This window comes from Callorhinchus milii, unplaced genomic scaffold (assembly GCF_018977255.1).
Source record: "Callorhinchus milii isolate IMCB2004 unplaced genomic scaffold, IMCB_Cmil_1.0 Scaffold8, whole genome shotgun sequence".
In the NCBI taxonomy this organism is placed as follows: Eukaryota; Metazoa; Chordata; class Chondrichthyes; order Chimaeriformes; family Callorhinchidae; genus Callorhinchus; species Callorhinchus milii.
The window spans coordinates 17,172,870-17,192,709 of NW_024704749.1; the positions used below are offsets into that span (position 1 = coordinate 17,172,870).

At 40.1% G+C, this 19,840-nt stretch overlaps 1 protein-coding gene across 2 annotated transcripts in view; it reads left to right on the top strand.

The window, feature by feature from the left end:
- Positions 1-19,840, top strand: part of col27a1b (collagen, type XXVII, alpha 1b) — a 167,294-nt gene that overhangs the window by 117,326 nt on the left and 30,128 nt on the right. For both annotated transcript variants that reach the window (XM_042337353.1, XM_042337354.1), the window contains exons 32-38: positions 540-593; positions 3,840-3,893; positions 4,247-4,300; positions 5,308-5,361; positions 6,247-6,300; positions 9,302-9,409; positions 17,603-17,656. In XM_042337353.1, coding sequence (XP_042193287.1) covers positions 540-593; positions 3,840-3,893; positions 4,247-4,300; positions 5,308-5,361; positions 6,247-6,300; positions 9,302-9,409; positions 17,603-17,656 — 432 coding nt within the window. The remainder of the gene's footprint in view (positions 1-539; positions 594-3,839; positions 3,894-4,246; positions 4,301-5,307; positions 5,362-6,246; positions 6,301-9,301; positions 9,410-17,602; positions 17,657-19,840) is intronic.

Consider the following 19,840-nt stretch of genomic DNA (forward strand, 5'->3'; position numbering starts at 1 on the left):
CTCATTTTGATCTTACGTAATGCACTGTGAAGCCACGGGACTTGGACGTCATGGGCTTTCTTTCGTATTTAACAGAAAAATAGGCCTTGTAGGTCATTTCATATGTTTGGCTGCTTGAAGTCCCAACAAATGTTCTAATACATTTGCTTTCAATAATAAATAAATAAATATCACTGTTTACCTTCAATCTTAGTAGTGTGTCAGTAAATGTTTTTATATTAAGAGTTGTAATTGATACAACTTGCCATTCAGTTTCGTCACCATGTAAACATCAAACGTACCTGCATTAACAATATTCCCATCATTAGGTCTCAACTGACATTAGCAAAGTTTGCAGATGCCATAAAAAGAGTATAACAATGCTTAAAATAACAGCTATAGAAAACTCAATAACTTTTGGACCTTGCGACACTGAGAAGCAGTAAAGTTGAGGAAATGAGAACACTTTTACAAAAACCTCAGCAGCAACTGGACCTTATTCTCTTCCGTTACCAAATCTCAGACTATTATGAATTAACTTGTTGACTTTCTTGTTGCAGGGTATTCCAGGACCTTCTGGCCCTCCGGGAATAAAAGGGGTCCCAGGGGAACCAGTACGTTCACTTTTTTTTAAATATAGAATTAATTTGCAAGAGTCCTTCACTTTCCAGCTCTGTGAAACCTTTTAGCCAATATAATAATATAAGTCCTTGCATTTGATACAGTGGTTATCACGTCATCGAGACGTCTCAAAGTGCTTCATGGGATTTTACTGTAAAGTGTAGGGACTGTGCATTTGTAGGTAAAACATTCTTGAAGGAAGGAGAAAACCACCAATGATTTTCATTAAATAGACAGGACGTGCGTCTCATGATTCCAGCCATAATAGAATGTTCTACCCACTAGAATTGGTGTATGAGGCAGTGACTATAATTGGTGTATGAGGCAACTAGATTCATAATAAGTAAAAATACAGTTTTTTTTGTCTTTTGAAATGTTTATTACCCATCCTGGGTTTCGGCGACAAAACCCTTTCAATAGTGGTAAATATGCCGACTTTTCCATTAAACAAAACTCGACCCAGAAGGAATAGCAAAATGGACACCTTAGAAAACAGGGAGATGTTAATTCAAAACTCCAATTCTGTAGAGTTGTCACCAGATAAAAAAACAAAAAGCCGTTGTTGCTGTTGTCCAACAGATCAGTGATGAAAGTTGAGTATCATAATGTGCGATAATGTCTCACAAAGCTCCAGCCTGACTCTCTAAGCCCCCAAAGGGTACAATTCCTTCTTCAGTCTATCAAGAAACTCAGCCTCACTAATGGCAAGCCCTGGAGCTCAAACAATGTTTGTTGGGTGCCGGGCTGCATCTTTTAAGTGTCCTCCTCTCTGTTCATTCTCTTTTCCAAACGCCTTTGGGGTCCCTTAGTGTTTAAAATTCTTTCCTGACTGCCCTCTTTAGTGTTAAATATTGAAATAGTTTTTTTTTAGCATTCTTTTCCGTTTGAGTGCCTTTCCAGTCCTATCTTAACTCTTCCGATCTCTCCTTTCTCAAGCGCACCGGTGCACTACCCCACGTGAAGGACGCTATAGAAATGCGAGTTGTTGTTGGTTTCCTTACATACGTTGGTGACTTTTGGCGCTGGTCTCTGTTTGAGTTTGACCCCTTCTGGCTGGAAACAGTGTCAAAAGAGACAACAGCTTATAATGGGAACGGTTGAAATAGATCAACAAAGGAAACCAGCTCGTTCCTTTGGAACTAGGTTGTGTTAGGTCTTTGAGAACCTGAGTACCAACACTATTGAGACAGTAACCTTTCTGATATTGAGCTTAGCCGAAGCGGTTTATTTTCTCTTCCCTGATTTGTTTCAGTTGCCATACTTCAATAAACCCTTTGATATCCATCTTTGATTTCAGGTGACACTTTCGCCAAATGTGGTGTTGAACAGTTCTGCCTTATATCCACATTAGTAACGGAGAGATTGGATCCAGTGCTAGAAACGTATCTAATAATCTCAAACAGTCCTTGGATCCTGTCTGAGAATCATACTATTCAGAGCTGATATTGACCTTGTGCCCCTGCCAGGCAAGTGCTAAGTGTTAACTTGGCACTTAACAATTCTGAGTTGTCCTCCAGACACATTTTAGTGGGTTCTCCAGTCTGTAAAGCCTCCTTTAGTTAAAGATTGGTGCGTACCACCATGTCCTTTCCACCAATATGTGCTGGAACATGCCATGAAACAAACGCTTTATTTCTGCAGTAAGCAGCACCAAATAACCTTGCCAAGAACAATCAAACTCAGCACATCTGCGGTACAGGGACTTTATTTGAACCGTCCGATTTGCGCATGCTTCAACTGCTGTGCTGAGGTGGAATCGAAAAGAGCCTCTTAAGAGTCTGTGCACCTTGGACGTCTTGCAGTTTCATGGAAGTTTTTCCATTTGTAACTCTCCATAAAACCAGAATTTAATCCCGGGCGACTAAGGGGAGGGATCGTAAGGACTCCGACACTTTAAGAGACCTTGATATTGATTCATAGGACCTCCGTTCCCGAGATATGCACATTAATGGTACTTGGATGTTCTCCCTTGTCGTCAGTGTCAGTACTGTTGGCAACAATGTCGCTCAGTGTATTTTTCTAGCTAGATAAAGTGAATTACCTTGTGTATCACTTACACGTTGCTAATATCTGATATGTTCTTTTTGGCTCAGTTGGTTTTGTTTTCAGATAAATCATCGGGTTCACAAATTAGACTTCATTTAATTGCAGTCACCAACAACCTCAGCCACGGTTTCAATTCCCTCCGTTTGTATTATTTTTGAGTACTTTAGAAATACTTCATACCTGTGATCTTAACGTTGAAACCATTTTTCTTGTGCAACCTTATTCGCTTCCATTTTTAATCAATCATAACGTGAAAAGGGCTTTGAAAAGTTTACTTTATGTGAATAAACATAATGCCATTTACAAGTGCACATCACTATTATTTATTTTCCAGACTGCTTTAATGTTTTGTAGGTGTGATGTTGCCTTGCTTAATAGCTCAGGCATATAATTAATAATTATATCATTAATAATTGGAAATTCAGCTTGCACTTTAGAACTACAAATTAATTGTTAACTATTTCAGCGACCTGGGCTTAGTGGAAAGGTTTTCTTTGGCAATGATTTCAGATATTACAGTGGCAATCTGCGAGATATGTTCTCCTTAAGGTGTCTTTACCGAGTTTATTGGCAGGGTGTGTGAGGTGCTTCCTAGGATTAGGTAATGGTATACTTCTCAAACGTTATGCTACTGTTGCTGTTTGTGTAAAATGTGTCTAAAGGGTTTACCCATCTATTTTGGATTTGCTCTGTCTTTGCGTGAACTCGGAATGTTTCAGCAAAACTATTGTTAAAGGTCTTTAGAAGTAGAAGGGAATAAAGTGAGTCCTGCAAGTAATCCAGCACTAGAAATTGGAATATTCAAAATATTCCGGAATATGCTAAAATATATATTTTGCCCATGCTATTTAGGTATTCTTTTATCCCAGCAATAGACAAGGATACTTAAATTGTTTTTGTCAGCTTGATTTAGTCGATGACGCTCTTTCTTGCCTCTGAATCAGAAGGTTGAGTTTTTGAACCGCAAGTCAAGATTTGAGATATTTGAATGTGATAACTTGCTATATCAAATGCAATTCTTATGATTGAATAAATGATATCATCTGATAATAATAATAATATTTTACTACTAATGGCCTGTATGTTAATCAGACTTATCATAAGACTGTGCTATTTCTTCGTATATCAAAGTTTAAGTCATTCACATTGGAAAAATTTGTACTGCAACTTTATCGCTGTGCTTATTTCTTCAGGGACCAATTGGACCACAGGGAATGATTGGGCCTTTGGGGGAGCTTGGACCACAGGTAAATGATGAATCTTGTGCTTTCGCCAAATTTTAAATTGTATTCCTTCCGCTATTTAAATTCCCACAATGACACACTCGTCTACGTACGAGTTGCACAAAGCAACAGCGCTGCAGACTCCTTATAAAACAGTTTTTCGCGATCCATAAAATCCCACTTATAAAATTAAAGTTATAAATTTCTATAACCCATGAGAGCAAGTGATTTGATTAGAAATGTTTGGCTTTGGTTTTGACATGCCCGTTTCCTTTCCGCAATCATACCCTTAGACAACACATTCAGATTGCCATAGATTCCGTGCACCCAATGTTACATAATTAAATTTTTACCTAAGACTGTTTTCTATTTTTCAGGGACTTCCTGGTCCTTTAGGTGAACCTGGGCTCCCAGGTGAAACAGGCGAGAAGGTACAATTTTCTAATCATTCCAGCCTGATTTTCTATGGATAATGGAGACTTTTGTTTTGAAGGCTGGCTCTCTTATTACAAACCAGTCCAACTGGGCAATCAGACAGAATAAGCCAGGTTTTCTACAGCAGGCTCCATTATTCCAGTAAAACTCCTTCAGTGGAAAGAGAGGGAGGGGAGGGGTGAACACAGTAACCCTCTGTGTACAAAATTCCCTTTCTAGCTTACAAAAATATCCACCTGTTTTCTGTCAGATAACAGTCTTCATTAATTTATTTTCTGGACCTTTTTCATTTATGGATATCATAACGCAAAATCAAAGAACTGTGGAGTACCAGAGAATGTTTATTAGTAAGTTTGAAAACCTGTCACTCTCAGACGTTTGAGGGATTCTGGAAAGTACAAATTCTGTAACGTGGGTTTCGATTATTAGATACAGTACTCTTGGGGGGTGGAAATCACCAGAGCAGTCATAAGGGATGCAAATAGTAATGTCACATCCATGGAAAAGGGTGTCAGTCAGTTGACTTGGATTTGAGGTCTATAAAACCTCTTAGGGGAGGGAATAGTAAACAGGGGTATCCTGTGGGCTGAACTGGGTCCAAGGTGTTGCGCTTTGCAAAGCCACGCAAGAACTATTTAAAGTACTGGGACCTGACGTCCTCCTCTTTATAAAAATCGAAGTGTCGGCTGTTCATTTTATGTCTATCAAAGTACTAATGAAACAGCAACAGCAGGTTTCCCTCCCTCAGTAAATTAGTCTTATTTTATAAAGAAGTTCACAAAGAAAGTACAGCATATAGCAAGAAAGAGCAGCATATACTCCACACTCGTCTTTACCCATTCCTTAACCCCCCCCCCCCACCGTACCCTTCTATTCCTCTTTCCCTCTTGTAAGGCTTAGCTTAGTTCAGCTCAAAATATATTAAAATGAAAGCATTTACTTCAACCCATTGTTTATTGCCGTGCTCTGTCCTGTTGAATTGTATTCATTATCTGGTCCACAGGGTGAAATTGGACCAACTGGTGCTGCCGGTGAACAAGGTCTCATGGGCCAAAGAGTAAGTGATTATGTGATATTCAGATAATATTAGTCTGAATAGGGACCGGGTTGAATTTCCTATTTGCAACCACTGGGCTGTTGTTGATGAAGGAAAATGGAACGGAAAAAAAAAAGAGCGCAACACAGGTAAGCCATTTGTGGTCCTGGAGTTAACGTCCGACCTGCGAAAGATCTCGATATTGCTCATCTTGTCAAATGCAAATTCCACAATGAGGTTTATAGAGACAGTAACAGCCCTACAGTCACGTGAGCTCAGGCCTTACCTCTCTAGAAAGGCGGGGCTGTTAAAACAACCCATTAGCTTGAACTATCGCCGTCATCGATTAGATAAATAATAAGATGTTGGAAGACATAGGACGCCAGGAGGTTTTGAAAGTATTATCTCTGCAATCCCATTTGTCGAAACTTTTCTTCATTGCCGGTATTATCCAGTGAATCTCTGCTGCAATCCCTCTCAATGGCTCTGATGTCCTTTCTAGAATGGGTGTCTCCAACACACACAAAATGCTCTCGCTCACCAAATTCAATATCGCCTCTTTATTTTTGTATCTCCACTGTAAATGCATTTTTTGTTTCAAAGATCCGCGAAGCGACACCCGAGATCCCTCTGTTTCTCCATTTCTTTAAGAATATTTTACCATTTGGGGGTTACGCTTGTGTTTCTTTTCCAAAATGTATTCAACACGTATCTATGTTGAATTTGATTTACCACCTCTGCCCACATCTGTAACACACACATATATATACATATATATATAATTCCTCCTGTATTCTATACTTTAAATGATCAGAACCACACACAAGTACACAGGCATTTAACAACAAACTCGAGATGTGGCTGATGCTGCATGAAAAACAACACAATGAATTTCTTTTCTCATAGGGAGAGACTGGGCTGGTGGGTGATGACGGACCTTCTGGAATTGATGGACTCAAGGTAAGAACTTAAAAGATGGAGCTGCTTTGATTCGAACACACGCCCACCTTTTTTAAGCTGAAACAGATATTAAACTGGAGATACTATCTGGCATATCTGAATTGAATACAATCAGGGAAGACACCGTAACGCCACAACTTGTGTGAAGATTGATGGTAACCAAAGCGATCAGTGTTAGACCGCTATGCTGCAGGGATCGTATTCAACGATGACACACAGCGTTGACGGTAACAAAACAACAACAACAAATTACATGTACATCGTGCCTTTCATGTCGGGAGGATGTCCCAAGACGCTGTAAAAGATTTCGCATTCCTCCCCTTCGAAATTTCGGGCAGAAAATTTAAGATTATAATGTATTATTTGTGATTATTGATATAATGATTCCAGCGCCCGCATATAATCCCGTATCAGATCTGAATCGAAAAAGGATTCCACTCGATACATCTAGACAGACTGTATCCTCAGAAAATAGGGAATTATTCATATTCAGGACTTCTACAGTTCTCAGGCCGTTTGCAAAGGAAGCATTTAAACATGACTTCTCAGGTAACGTGGACCATGCAGAGACCATGTGCTCTGCCTCATGGCACTGCTGCACAGTCCTCATATCCAGGAAAAATATACACTAAAATGGACAGAACAGAAGAAACATGTACCAACTGATCCATATACAAGATCTGTTTAGGACCAAAGTCAGCCCTTTACAACAAGATTGCTTCCTCGAATGTCGTCTTAATCTCTCCCTTTACTAGACTTCGCTGATGTTGTCTTCAACGTCTGCTGCTTGAGCTTTCGATTCAATGCTATCACGATGGGCTTGCTCAGTATTAATGCAATATTATTAAAATACTGCCACATAGCAACTAACTAAATGTCCTTTATGCAGGTTTTAACACTCAGAGGATTTTCACCCAGATATTTCTCCATAAGAACTTTCAGAATGATTCACTGTTTTCTTTTTAAAACTACTGTTTACTGCCCCGGATTAGATATGTATAATAATGAGTATAAATTATGGTTACAGAAAATGAGTGTTTGTGCCTCTACTAGTTAGAGGGTATTCTTGCTCACAGGATAGCACCAATAAACAGTTAAAGGGCTACAATGGTAATTATTGCTGAAACTTGCAGGATATTCTGTAATATCCCAATAGACCAGTTTTGCGTAAAATTACAATACTGTTCAACTGAGAGTTATTCAGTGCGTAACAGCCGACAAACTGGATTTGAAGAAACCCATCACTGTATGAATTAAATCATAGAGCCCTGGAAAAAAGCATGAGAGAAATTTTCCACTTTCCATGGCTGGAGTTATAGAATCAAAGAAAACACAGCACAGAAGGAGGCACTTTATCCCATCGAGCCTGTGTTGATGCCAACTCCTCCACTGGAGCTAACTACTCCAATCCCAATTCCATAGTCTTTTGTGATACCCTTTTGGCTGGAATACTAACAGATATTATCTGATTTAAGCTCCAACTTTAGTATGATTGTCATGGAAGGGATGCCTGCATTACATCCTGAACACATCAACCAACTGGATTTGGCACATTGAGATAGGAAGAAAAAAGTACATGGCTGCGTTTACTACAGAGGAGTAAAGGATACACAACTGCTTTTGATTGATAGACAATCGGATTTTTCATACAGTGACAGCTAAAAATGCAATCATAAATCACTAGCGTCAAGGTTCTATTTTAGTGATTGCTTCAGAGTAGTCTCCCACAAAATATGCAGTCAATTCACTTTACTGTGAAGCGCATTGAGACATCACAACGACGTGATAAAGCAAATGCAAGGATTATTCTTGAATAGCCGCAGATAAAATAGTCACAAATGTAAAATCAAAGCGAAATTTCTTAATGGTCGTCTGAAATAATTCCAGTGAAATTCAAGGATATCTTTCTGACATTACATCCACATGGTTTAAAACTGACTACTTGCCAGTTTTAAGCACAGTTGCCATTTCTAAAGGCTCCTGGAGAACAGACAGATCAGATTCCATATGTGACCATTAATATCTTCTTCAGTCTCATTCTTAACCACATCCACTTAAAAGAGTTAATCAGCATAACATTGACTTTTTCTTGCTAACTACTGGGTGGAAATATTGTTCTGGTATCCGGTCTGGTTTGACACTGTTTGTACTTAAGTCCTTGTGTTTCATAATTATAGCTGAAGTCAAATAACCTGCTGTACTTACATTTGCCTTTTCCATGCCTTCGCTGTGTTTCAAAGACATGTATCGTGTCCCACATTCAATCTTCCTTTCTCCAGTAAAGCCAAGTGTAATTACGTGAGCTCTGCATAGCATTTTAACTCTGTTGCCCTTCTCTACTCTGCCAAAAACTGCACAGTTGTCCAAATATGGCCTTATCAGTAATTTATAGAGGGTTAAAATAACTTGTTCCCACAGTTAATCAAACATGCTTGAGATACATTCCAGTGCTGTTCTTGTTGATAACGGCTTAAAAGTGACTGAATACTTTTAGGACCTGCTGTTTATAAATCCATACCGTCTTTCATCATTGCACTTCTCACGATTTCATGCAGTTGAGGTCCCTCTCATTTTCGTATTTATTGCTCTTTAACACGTTTATCCTATTACTCCAAAACCAAAAACAATAATAAATTGGTCATTTTCAATCTACGACTGTTCGTGGGACATTGCTGTGCGCAATTGGCTGCCGCGTTCGCCCACAAATATATACAGTCAATTCACTTTACAGTGTGTTCTGTGAAGCGCTTTGGGACGTCCTCCCAAGGTGAAAAGCGCTATATGAAATGCAAGAATTATTATTATTATTATTACTTTGTATCCTCTTGATTAGCCTCATGCTGGGGGATGTAATAATAGTATCCTTGATACAGCGCCTTATCACGTCGTCAAGATGTCTCAAAGAGCTTCACAGAATATACTGTAAAGTGCAGTGACTGTGGATTTTGTGGATGAAACCACGATTGCACACTAACCATCCTCTTACCTGTGTTCATATCAGGGAGACAAGGGAGATGCAGGGCCAGAAGGAGATCAAGGAGAGAAGGGGCTTGAAGGATTGAAAGGAAAAGAAGGACCACCAGGAGGACCAGGGATCTCAGGGGTTCGAGTAAGTACCAGTTATTTTTCTCAGACTCGCGAAGGCTTATCAGTAACCTTGCTAATTGATCTCTCCCAGCAGGAAGCTGGCTAAGGTCATAAGGTTGATACTGTGATGAGAAAGCAACAGCTATGACAAGATTGATGGTATTCTGGAATTATTTTGAACAACCAAAAACAGTACCGGTGCATGTTGTACCTGGTCTGAGAGCATTTGACACTGACATGAGGCAGATAAAGAGAAAATGCCATCTCTCACTCGATGAGGACAAATAATAATAGCCCTTGCATTTGGCAGAGCACTTTAACACGTCGTTGAGAGCCATTTCAAAACACTTCACAGGATATATAATAACGGAAAAGAAACGCAATGAAAAAATCCCTCTAAAATTACGCTTGGAACTATAACTATAAAGTTATAGTTAAACACCCAGAAACACATTGCTATTTTTTAATGGGATTTTGCTCCGATAATTGCTCCCATGGTTTTTGAAATCTGACATGGAATGACAAGGGCAGTGGTGGAGCAAAGCAGAACAACCTCCTTAATTTCACACGAGGTGGGTTTCTGGGATTCATTGCGATATCCAAAGGAGATTGTGCGCCTAACCGCAAGGGGAAGTCAGCCCTTGCAGTGGCAGTTTCACCCACAATACACACAGTCACTCTCCGCTTCACAGTATATCCTGTGAAGCACTTTGAGGCGTCTCGAAGACCTGATACGGCGCTGTATCCAATGCAAGGACGATCATTGTTATTATTGAATAATGAGAGCCATCGAAAGAGGTCGGAATAAGCTTTAACTGAATTGGCTTAACATGTGTCGATATATTGACATCTTTGGGGAAACCTAGAAATTTGGTCTGTGATTTGCTTTCATCTGTCTAAGGTATGGAGGTCTGACTTGTACTGTTCCCCAATGGAAGTGAAAGTTTATAGTATAACAATCCCATTTTAAGGAAATGGTGACAAGGTTAGTCGGTGTACTGACAATTGGAGAATTATGTGGAGTCACCCACTCCCTTGTCTACAAAATCAGCCAGCAGCAATCCGAAAGGCCATAAATACAGACAAATGTCACTGTTAAAGCACTTAGATCTTTTAAGTCATATTTCTCTGTGTTTCAGAGCGTGCCACAGAAACGCATCTAATGATTATTCATGCTGTCTTTTGAATCTGAGTCACTGTTCAGCAATACTCCTGATAATTCCATTCAGGCAATCTCACAATTTATTTAGCAGAAATGGACCATGTCACAGTGTTTCAATAGTGTTTTCTAAACGTCTGGTTTGATATTCTCAAAGGGCACGTGTGTGGCTTGTTGCCATCTTTATCTGCTTTCGGATATAAATGTAAAATAGTTCAGGAATTCTACAGACGATTAGATGAATTCCTTCATTAAAAGTCAATACCACAATATACTATAATAATTTGGAAGTTATGATTAAATGCTGCATTCCGTTTCCAATGTCTTTCCAGTAATACTTGTAGGTTTAGGAAGTTGTTGGGTAACAAATTCAGGAACAAAGTGCCCAACATCTGGAGATGGTTTGACTCCAGTATTTTATAACGTTGTACAGTCGGTATAGAAAGGGAGCAGGCCCCAGACAGCCAGGTAATCTGAGCCAAGGCTTGTTTTCTGGAGCTCAAACCTTTTCCAAAATGTACCCAAAACTACAAAACCAGGCACTAATGTTTGGAAATCCGTAGTAAAAAATATTGATATCGGTACGGTAACTGTTTGGAAACATGTAATATTTTTATACAATCTGCAGCCTGCGCTCCTTTGGGGCTCCAAACATTCTGGAGGTTATTTTAGTCCGCGGATCCAACCTGTTCATGTGAGCTGCTCTGCTCGTTTCGATAATTCAGATAAATGTCCCCTTGTGAATATGTAATGCAGTTTTTTTTTTAAACGGGCCAGGAGACTGACACACGTAGAAAACCATTGGCATGCTCAAGAATATCCATTAATAGAGTTGCACATTTCACATCATCTCCGCTTGCAAGCCTCTATTTGTCTGGGGTGGTGTGCGTACTTTCGTCCCGAAGGGACGCACTCTGCTTACCTAAGTATTAGGCACAAGTTGGCGAGAGACGAGGCTTGGGGACCCCAGAGTATGCATTTGAGTATGTGCAAATTTAATTATACTTTTAAAATTAGGAATTACAATCCTATAAATCTGTTTAGACTTACCAAACGGAATACTTAGCTCACTTCAATGAATTTGCATAGTAGAACACAATTAAATTGTCTTGATGGCACAATCATGCATACTACAACAGAAGTGCATGTAGCTTTATTTTCTCTGAGGGAATTGGCAAATAAAAAGCATCTTCAAGCCAGTCACATTAAGAGACCATGTTATAATATTTGCAAAAACTGCAAACCTAAAATCTAAACATGTGGGGTTTCACGATTTTTAATAAAAAGATACAAATCCATCTTTGTTTTATTAAGAAAAAAAAATAATTCTTTTATTACGGGTTTCAGTTTACAAATCCTCTCTGGCACAGAATAATTTAGAATTTGGGGCCTGGATTTCCTCCTTTAAAGGGGATCAAATCACAAGGATGAACATTACCAAATAATTCTGAATATTAGCAAGGGAAAGAGAATAAAGAGCAAATTATTGGAAAGCATATGTACCACTTGGAAGGATGACAATGTAATTGGAATGCTAAAATATCTGTGTGTTAAGATTTAAAGTGGTTAAAGATACAGAGGGAACGTAAGAAAGTGGTCAAAGGCTGAGCCTATCAATACACTGCCTCAAAGCCTTTTGCCGTTTTTATCCTGATCGAATAATTTGAAACAACAAATTATATTTGTGCAGCACCTTTCACGTCAGGAGGACATCCCAAGGTGCTGGAAAGCATGCAGATTGAAGCAAACCTGATGAACCTCATGCTCAGTCAGGCAGAGTTTGGGAGACTTGCAGATAGGTACTTCAGTCTGGAATCGTTTGTTAGGAAAGCCTTCATGCAGGTTTGGCTCATCAGGATGGGAATAACTTAGGTGTGATTCGACTGCGTTGCGGTCTATCTAGCAAGACGGGTCTTGATTTTAATTGCTCTATTTGTTTTCACTGCTGAGTGTTCCGTCGTGTTGGACTGTCCGTTTAACTGTTTCCATCAAATTTCAAGTTGGGAATCAGGCCAATGAAATCTGGAATTAGTTTGTTCTTAATGGGAGTTCATGTTGGCCTGAGTTTGCATAAATCACTCCAGGTTTTGGCAAACTCCACTTCCTGTAGATGTTGAGAAGCAGGAAATCTCCTAGCGGCTCATCCAGGTCTATTTAATAATCCGCCTCTTGCTGTAACATACACATCAGTCTCTGTGTGATATTATCACAGCATTATACAATATTTATGTCTTGTTTCGCATGCAACACTGGTCTTTGATGAAGTGTGCTAGCAATGAATCACTGGAGTCCGAAAACAATCGAGCTTTGTTTCACAATTGGTTTCAGTGGAAGCAAAGCTCTTCAAATGTAGCATTGCACCTTTTTATAAGTAAGTACGTGAGAACGCGAGAGGTGGTAAATGCGCTGGGGTCCAGTTCGTTTGACAAACGGTCATAAGCTGAACGCAGCGTAGGTAATGGACTCTTGGGCCCGTAAATCTTCCTGATTTGAAGCCTTTGGTCCATTGTAAGGTCGTGGACTGAACTTCCCATTTGCCAAGCACCCATTTGAAGGAGGCACAGCGTTAACATTCAAGTCCAAACCGTTACAGCCCGAGGTCAGGAAACATTTCTGTGGTGTAGAAAGTTGTGAAGGTCTGTAACGCTTCTCCTTGGAAACCTGTGCAGGCAAACTCGATAGGGATGTTTAATAGCGAGATGGACAGATAGAATCCAATACCAAATTACACTTGTATAGCTCCTTATTTTTAGGTAATAGAGGGATACAGGTGAAAAGTGAGACAATGAGATTAAACAGAACTGTCAAGATCTACTAAACTGGTGGTACAGGCTCGATGGGCTGAATGGCCTCCTCCTGTTCCTGTTTTCTGCATGTTTCTATGACACTAATAATCCGTGCGTAGGATGCAGTATGGAAGGCTTGCTGAGGGAAATGTAACAGCACAACACGAAAACGGAACCTTAATGAACTAAAGCGACGATCTGAAGAGAACATAAATCGGGTTATTTTTAAATTTTTAATATATTCTACGCTTTGCGTTATTGCCTGGGTAAACGACTTGCAGCGGTCCCATCAACCAGTATTCCTCTATTGTCAACATCCTCGCTTGTTAAAAAAGTACATTAGTTATTGGCGTCCAACAAGACACCTGCTGCCAAGCCCCAGATCCAAAGCCTGATCATTGAAATCATATTTTTCACAGGAGCGATTTCAAGGCTGTCATTTCATATCAGGATTGAAATGAGGATTGCAAATCACTCTCTGTGATTTGTCATGGTTTACGACACCAATTGAAATGCTATTGACATCTCCCTCAACCGTGATTTTTAAATCGTGTGATTAAGTCGAATTTACAGCTTAAGTTACGCAGATGGAAAGCAAAACAACTGTATCTAACATCACTGCTCACTGCCTTCTTAATCACTGCTGTCAGGCAAGCAACCTTTACTTAGTCTCTGCGGTTCAGATTACAGTTACTCTCTTAAAGTTACTCTAAAGTGTGCAACAAGTGTGGAATTTCAAGTAAAAGAATATTAAATATCACGTTTTTTTTAAAAAATAAAATGAGAAAGAAATCAAATTATTGAAGCGGGTGACAAAAGCAGCAAAGAACAAACCAAAAACAGGAAAGCAATTGTATAATAAAAGATCAGAAGAGTGTTTTGGAAACAATTTTAAAAGAAAAATAATGATCAAAGTATGTCATTGAAGCAGGTGTGGTGTGTGTTGACTCTCTCACAAACCGTGCCAAGAAGCACTAGGAATGATAGCAAGTTGTGTCGCTAAACATTTACACGTTGGCTTCTCATCTACAGTGTACAGACATCTCCCAGAATCAAGGAAGGAGATGTAATACAGTAGTGAATATTTCCTCGAGCCATCTTCCATTGGCCAGTATCAGATTATTGTTGGCAGAGGCGAGAGAACAGATTGTTCACCTGTGCTGTGGGCTGTGAATGGCGTTGGCTCGTGAAAGAAAAGTGAGAGAAACACTTTATATTTTTAAAAACAAATCCCCTAAACCGTCAACAAACCAAATGAAACAGATGTGTTTCCTTCAAAGGCAGAAGGCGGCAGAAATTCGTTTGATTACTTGTTTCTAATGGATTTCCCACAACAAATAAGTTACGGAAAAATTCTAAATCAGTGCAATGTCACCCCTAAATCTCCCAGTTGATTAAATTAGGCACCACCAATTTTGATTGATCGAACGGTATAAATTAGATTGTTTTACTTCAAGTCCAGTTGGCGGAAAATCTTACACAAAGTGTTCTTGCAGGGAATAGAACCATCACTCACCGTTTGATCCCAAAGCAAGGATTATAACCCGTCAACAAAAAACAAAGTGGTAGTTTGTTTAATCTCGGAATTGTTGTCAAATGCTTTATAGAAGCTCAGAACATGAATCTATTGAGATCTGAGAGGTCTCACAGGGATTACTAACTGAAAAAAGCAAATTGCTCAGAACCTATTAGGTCCGGAGGTCGTGTCTTAGACTATTCACAGTGACGGAATTTCAGATTTCAGCCTTGACCGAGATTCAGGCTCCACGACTGCTAACTACCTGGGTTTCAGCTGGACCCCAGGCAGCCGTAAGGTATGAGGGGCAAACCTATCCTGTGCTGAGAATGACTGCAGTCAAACAATATTGATGCCAACCGTAGAGAAATCTGTAGCCCAGACCAACCAGCGTCTAACCTCCGTTGTCTTAAGGAGACGAGCAAGAGGCCTGTCGTTTCTGACGAGATAAAACAGGAAAGCTGTGATTTTTTTTACAAAAACATTATTTGAAGCACGTTATCGTAAATCCGCTGGGCTTGTTAGTTTTACGAGAAAGCAGGCTTTAATCAGATTGTCTCTTTACTAATGCTTTCCAAAACAACAAATAAACTCAAAGTGATGTCATCTTTTCCTAATTTGTTTCCTTGCTTTGTTTTCAATCTATTAAAGCCTCATGGACAATTCCCGAACCAAAGGTTATTTTTAAATGAAAAAAGTATTTTTACAAGTACAGCAGCAGCCTCCAGGCATTTATTTGTCCCCAGATTTTGCTGAAACTTGTTTTCAATCTGGCTCGAGTACCCAATAGAACTGTGGTTTGAAGAGTAACTGGTTTCATTTACTGTTCCCTATATTTTCTTAAAAGTAACACTCTTTGCAGACCCCTGAGAACCATTTCACCAAACGCATCTTCGTGTTTAAGGAAAATCTCTGTAGCACTAAGCGCAATGAAACTCTGTGAGCTATATTTGACATTTTATGACATTTTTATACTTTATTCAGTCTGCACAACCTCAGTTGCATATGTTCTTTATTCACAAAATCCCAGACAGATGTGAAATGTTATTGATTGCACACAAAGGAAAATATTAATGGTAACCTAAATATAGTCTCGGCAAAACCTTTGCGTAGAGGTTTTGCCCCAACAGATCTCTTCTTGGCCCTCGCTCCTGTATCTGAGAAGTATTTCCAGTATCCAGTCTGCAGGAAGTCAGTGTACAATGTCATCCAACCTCCTTGGGTTACCCAGTATTTATACTCCCCCCCCCCCCCCCCACCCCACCTCCTGCCAGACTACATTGCAGAGAACCCCCATTGCTCAAATTCGTAGTTTCTGCACTTTTGGTTAGTTTGAGAGTTTTTTTAAAAAAAAACAAGTTCACAACTTTGTTTTTCTATAATTACATGGTTATAAAATTCCATCTGGGTCAATAATATCATTCCAATCCACGTTAAATCCAATGAGTAATTACCTGGCAGCAGATTTCTGCAGTGTTACAGTTGATGTCCCGAGCTGCCATCAATCAGCATTCATCTCGATAGTTCTCAAGGCAAAGGAAATATCCATTTATTTCACACAAAAGTCAATTCAGTCCTTCAAATTTTCCAACAACAAAGAAAAGTGCGATTAGGAATACCCTGCAAGTATGGAATAAAAAAAAATATGTTTTTTTGTTGAGAGAAAGAGCAAGATGGATTTTTGCCAGTCCATATTGAAGCTTTCCTCTGTGTGTTCCATTTAGTCTGTCTGTCTGCCTCATGCAGTTACTGTCAACATTTGATATGTAAAACCCTTCCATTGTTTTTCTCTAATCTGCCTCTATTTTATAATCGGAACAAACTATGAAACTAAAACGGTCGTTCAGGCCATTATAAGCACATTCCTTTTCATAGACCATGCAAATCATATCCTATCATGGATTACACCCTACCCCTCAATCTCTGGGAAGGTTTTGCAGTTATTCTTTTATAACAAATAAACAAGCAAAAGTAGCCAGAACATTAATTCATTCCCACCATTCAATTTTTACCTTCTACCCTCGGAAGAGGACATTTCTTTTTTTTTCTCCTCCCTCGTTGCTTTTTCTGATGAATTTGCTCACCACAGTCCATATCCATTCCATCTAAATTCAACGAAACCCAATAGGGTTTTGTATGACTAACAAGAGACATGAAGTTTGGAAACGGTGGTTTGAGACTATAATAACAGAGGAGTGTTTTGTTTAACAGGAAACAATACAAATCCCGCTCGATTGGAGAGGATTAAGATTTCAAATGATGGATAAAAAATATGTAAAAATCTAGGAATCAAAATAATTGATTTTCAGCATGATCACGATACTCATTTTAAAGGGACTTGTTTTAATTCAAACATTTAAGTTTTGAGAAATGTAACAGGTCTGCTTTGACATCAATTGGGGAAAAGCCGGTGTCTCAAGAAAGTTAAAAGATGATTTCCATCTTATAGCTGGGGAGTTCAACACCCAAGCCAACGTACACATTCAGTAAACGTACTTCATTGGGGACAACTTTCACAAGTTCTTCTACAGTCCAAGATGTTCTACAGACTGTAAGCTGCTTTCTCAGCAGGAGGGAAAACCCGGCAGAATACAAACCGTATAAGAATGTACTTTTTACATTGTTCTAACTGCTGCTTGACCACCAACAAGAATTAAGCAGTGGTAGCCTGCAACCCAGACTTTCAAGTGGATCAGTGATTGTTATACAAGCTGTGTCCAATGTCTCTTCATCATTGTTGCTATTCCTGTCTAGGGACCTGAAGGAAAACCGGGGAAGCCTGGGGAAAGGGGAAATCCTGGCAGAAAGGTTAGTCAATGCCTTCTTGTTTGAATAGAACCAAAGTAGTGCATCTGTCCATTGCCTATTGTGTTTGCATCGGTCTCTCTCTCTCTGGTTGTCTCCTCAGTTATCTTGTATTTAGATCTTTAGTATTCTTCCTAGAATCTTTCTGTATATTTTTCCTTCTGTCTGTTTTATCAGATTGATCTTCTCCGCTGGCTATTTTGCAACAGGCCCTAAATGTCATCTTGTTTTAGCCCATAAGGCCATTTTGTCATACAATTCCAATGAATGATACCGTACGGAAACGGGCCATTCAGCTAACTCGGCTTGCACCCGGGCCTTCCGAACCACACGGAGAAGAGGCAAAGGCCACTCCGATCATTCCCAATGCCAATTCTTTTCAAAGACAGCAAAGTCCCAATGCAGGTTAAGTTTGCGGTATACAAGACACGTCCAAACAATTCGCCCTCATGGTTTATACAGAAAGCTCATCGGCATGAAACAAAAGGATTTCCTGCAGCCCATCTATGGAGTGCAGATCCAAGCGACGAGACGGATTGGGAGTTAAATGTGGGGGGAAGCAGCTGCAGGGAGGAAGGGCTCCGGTCTGCAATGACCTGTCACTTACTTTCCCGGAAGCGGAATCGGCTTCAGTTTTATCATTCAAGGACTTCAACTCATCCAAACCTCCGCCCACATCCTTTTCTGCACCAAACTCTGCTCTGCACCCCATTCCTTGGCAGACTCCACTGTCTCCCTGTCTCTCAGCAGATCGATTTCAAGGTCCTTACCTACAAATCCCATCAGCCCCTACAGCACTTCATATCATCATAAAGCATACTGTTTCAGCCATGCCTACTGTCACCTGCTTCAGCCCTCTCCTCTCCTGCTCAGTATCCACCGCACTGTTGTAAGACTGTCCAGAGGTTTTCCTACATGAAAGGTGCTATAGAAATGCAGTTGTATAAGTCCTCCCACCACTCTGAAGGCAGATAGTGTTCAATAGCTGATGAGGAAACTCTTAAGGCCCGACACTGTGGCTACTGGAAGGCAATAACTCAAGTCTGTGTTTGGAAACAAATGCTCATATGTCCAGGGCTTGGTATCTGCTTCGGTTGGTTTGCCGAGAGGCCAACAGCTGCTGCTGATGTTTAGTACTTCCAGCTGGTGGAACCACAAGCTCAATGTGTATGGCTAAAGGCATCGAGGCTATTATTTCATACATTCCATGTTGAACTGTACTACTTACCAAGAAGCTCATAAGACGTTCTCGGACCTGGTATCCAACGACAACGACAACAAATTACATTTGTATAGGGCCTTTCAACATCAGGAGGATGTCTCAAGGTGCTGGACAGTCAGGGATCTGCACGTAATGAGGGCTCAGACCTGCACTTGGATGTTGAATGACCAACTGGTGATTATCCTCCTGTGTGCGTGTGGGGTGGGGGGTAATCTCCTTGGGGACGAACAGATCATACCCCATGTGGCAGTTTCAATAATCCGGTTCCTGAGCTGAGCAGGTCTGCATTACTCCAAGGCATCGTTAATGACACACTAGCCAACCTCCATTATCAGTAGGACTTTTAGAGACAGGGCCCTAACAGGTAGGGTGGTCCGATCCAGGCAAGAAGCAGGGAACTTGTCTCGAGAGTATTCGCAAAGGCAAGCGATGCAGTTTTAGCCGATTAAACTCCAGCACTACCGGAATGTACATTCTGCGCTGCCCAAACCTTGGCTCCTGCCAACCTGCGCCTCGTAGTCCCTGGAATTAAGCAAAGTGGTTGTATTTTTCTGGAGAGAAAATGCACATTCCTTTCCAGCCAAAGGAAAATCGCTGTGTCGGAGGTAGGCGTATATGGAACTCTGTCTGGTTTGGATACTCTTGGCAAAACTCCACGAGTATTATAGTCTTCCTCATAAACAGTTACAAGGTAACACATTAAGACCTCTCACCTACAAAACTGAATCTTATTAGACTGTAACTTCACCATTGACCTTGGAATGGATCCACAAACAAACTGGAAAACTCCACATCTGGATACCAATTCAGTTCTTCCCCACGAGGAATATCGAAGGGAACGAAACTCATGGTTGATCCACACATGCCCCAAAAGGAATTGCACCATCAGTGACGGAGCAGAATTACTTCCGAAAGTGCTATTGTTGTGTCAACGGTAAAGAAATGAGTACTTATTGTATGAATAC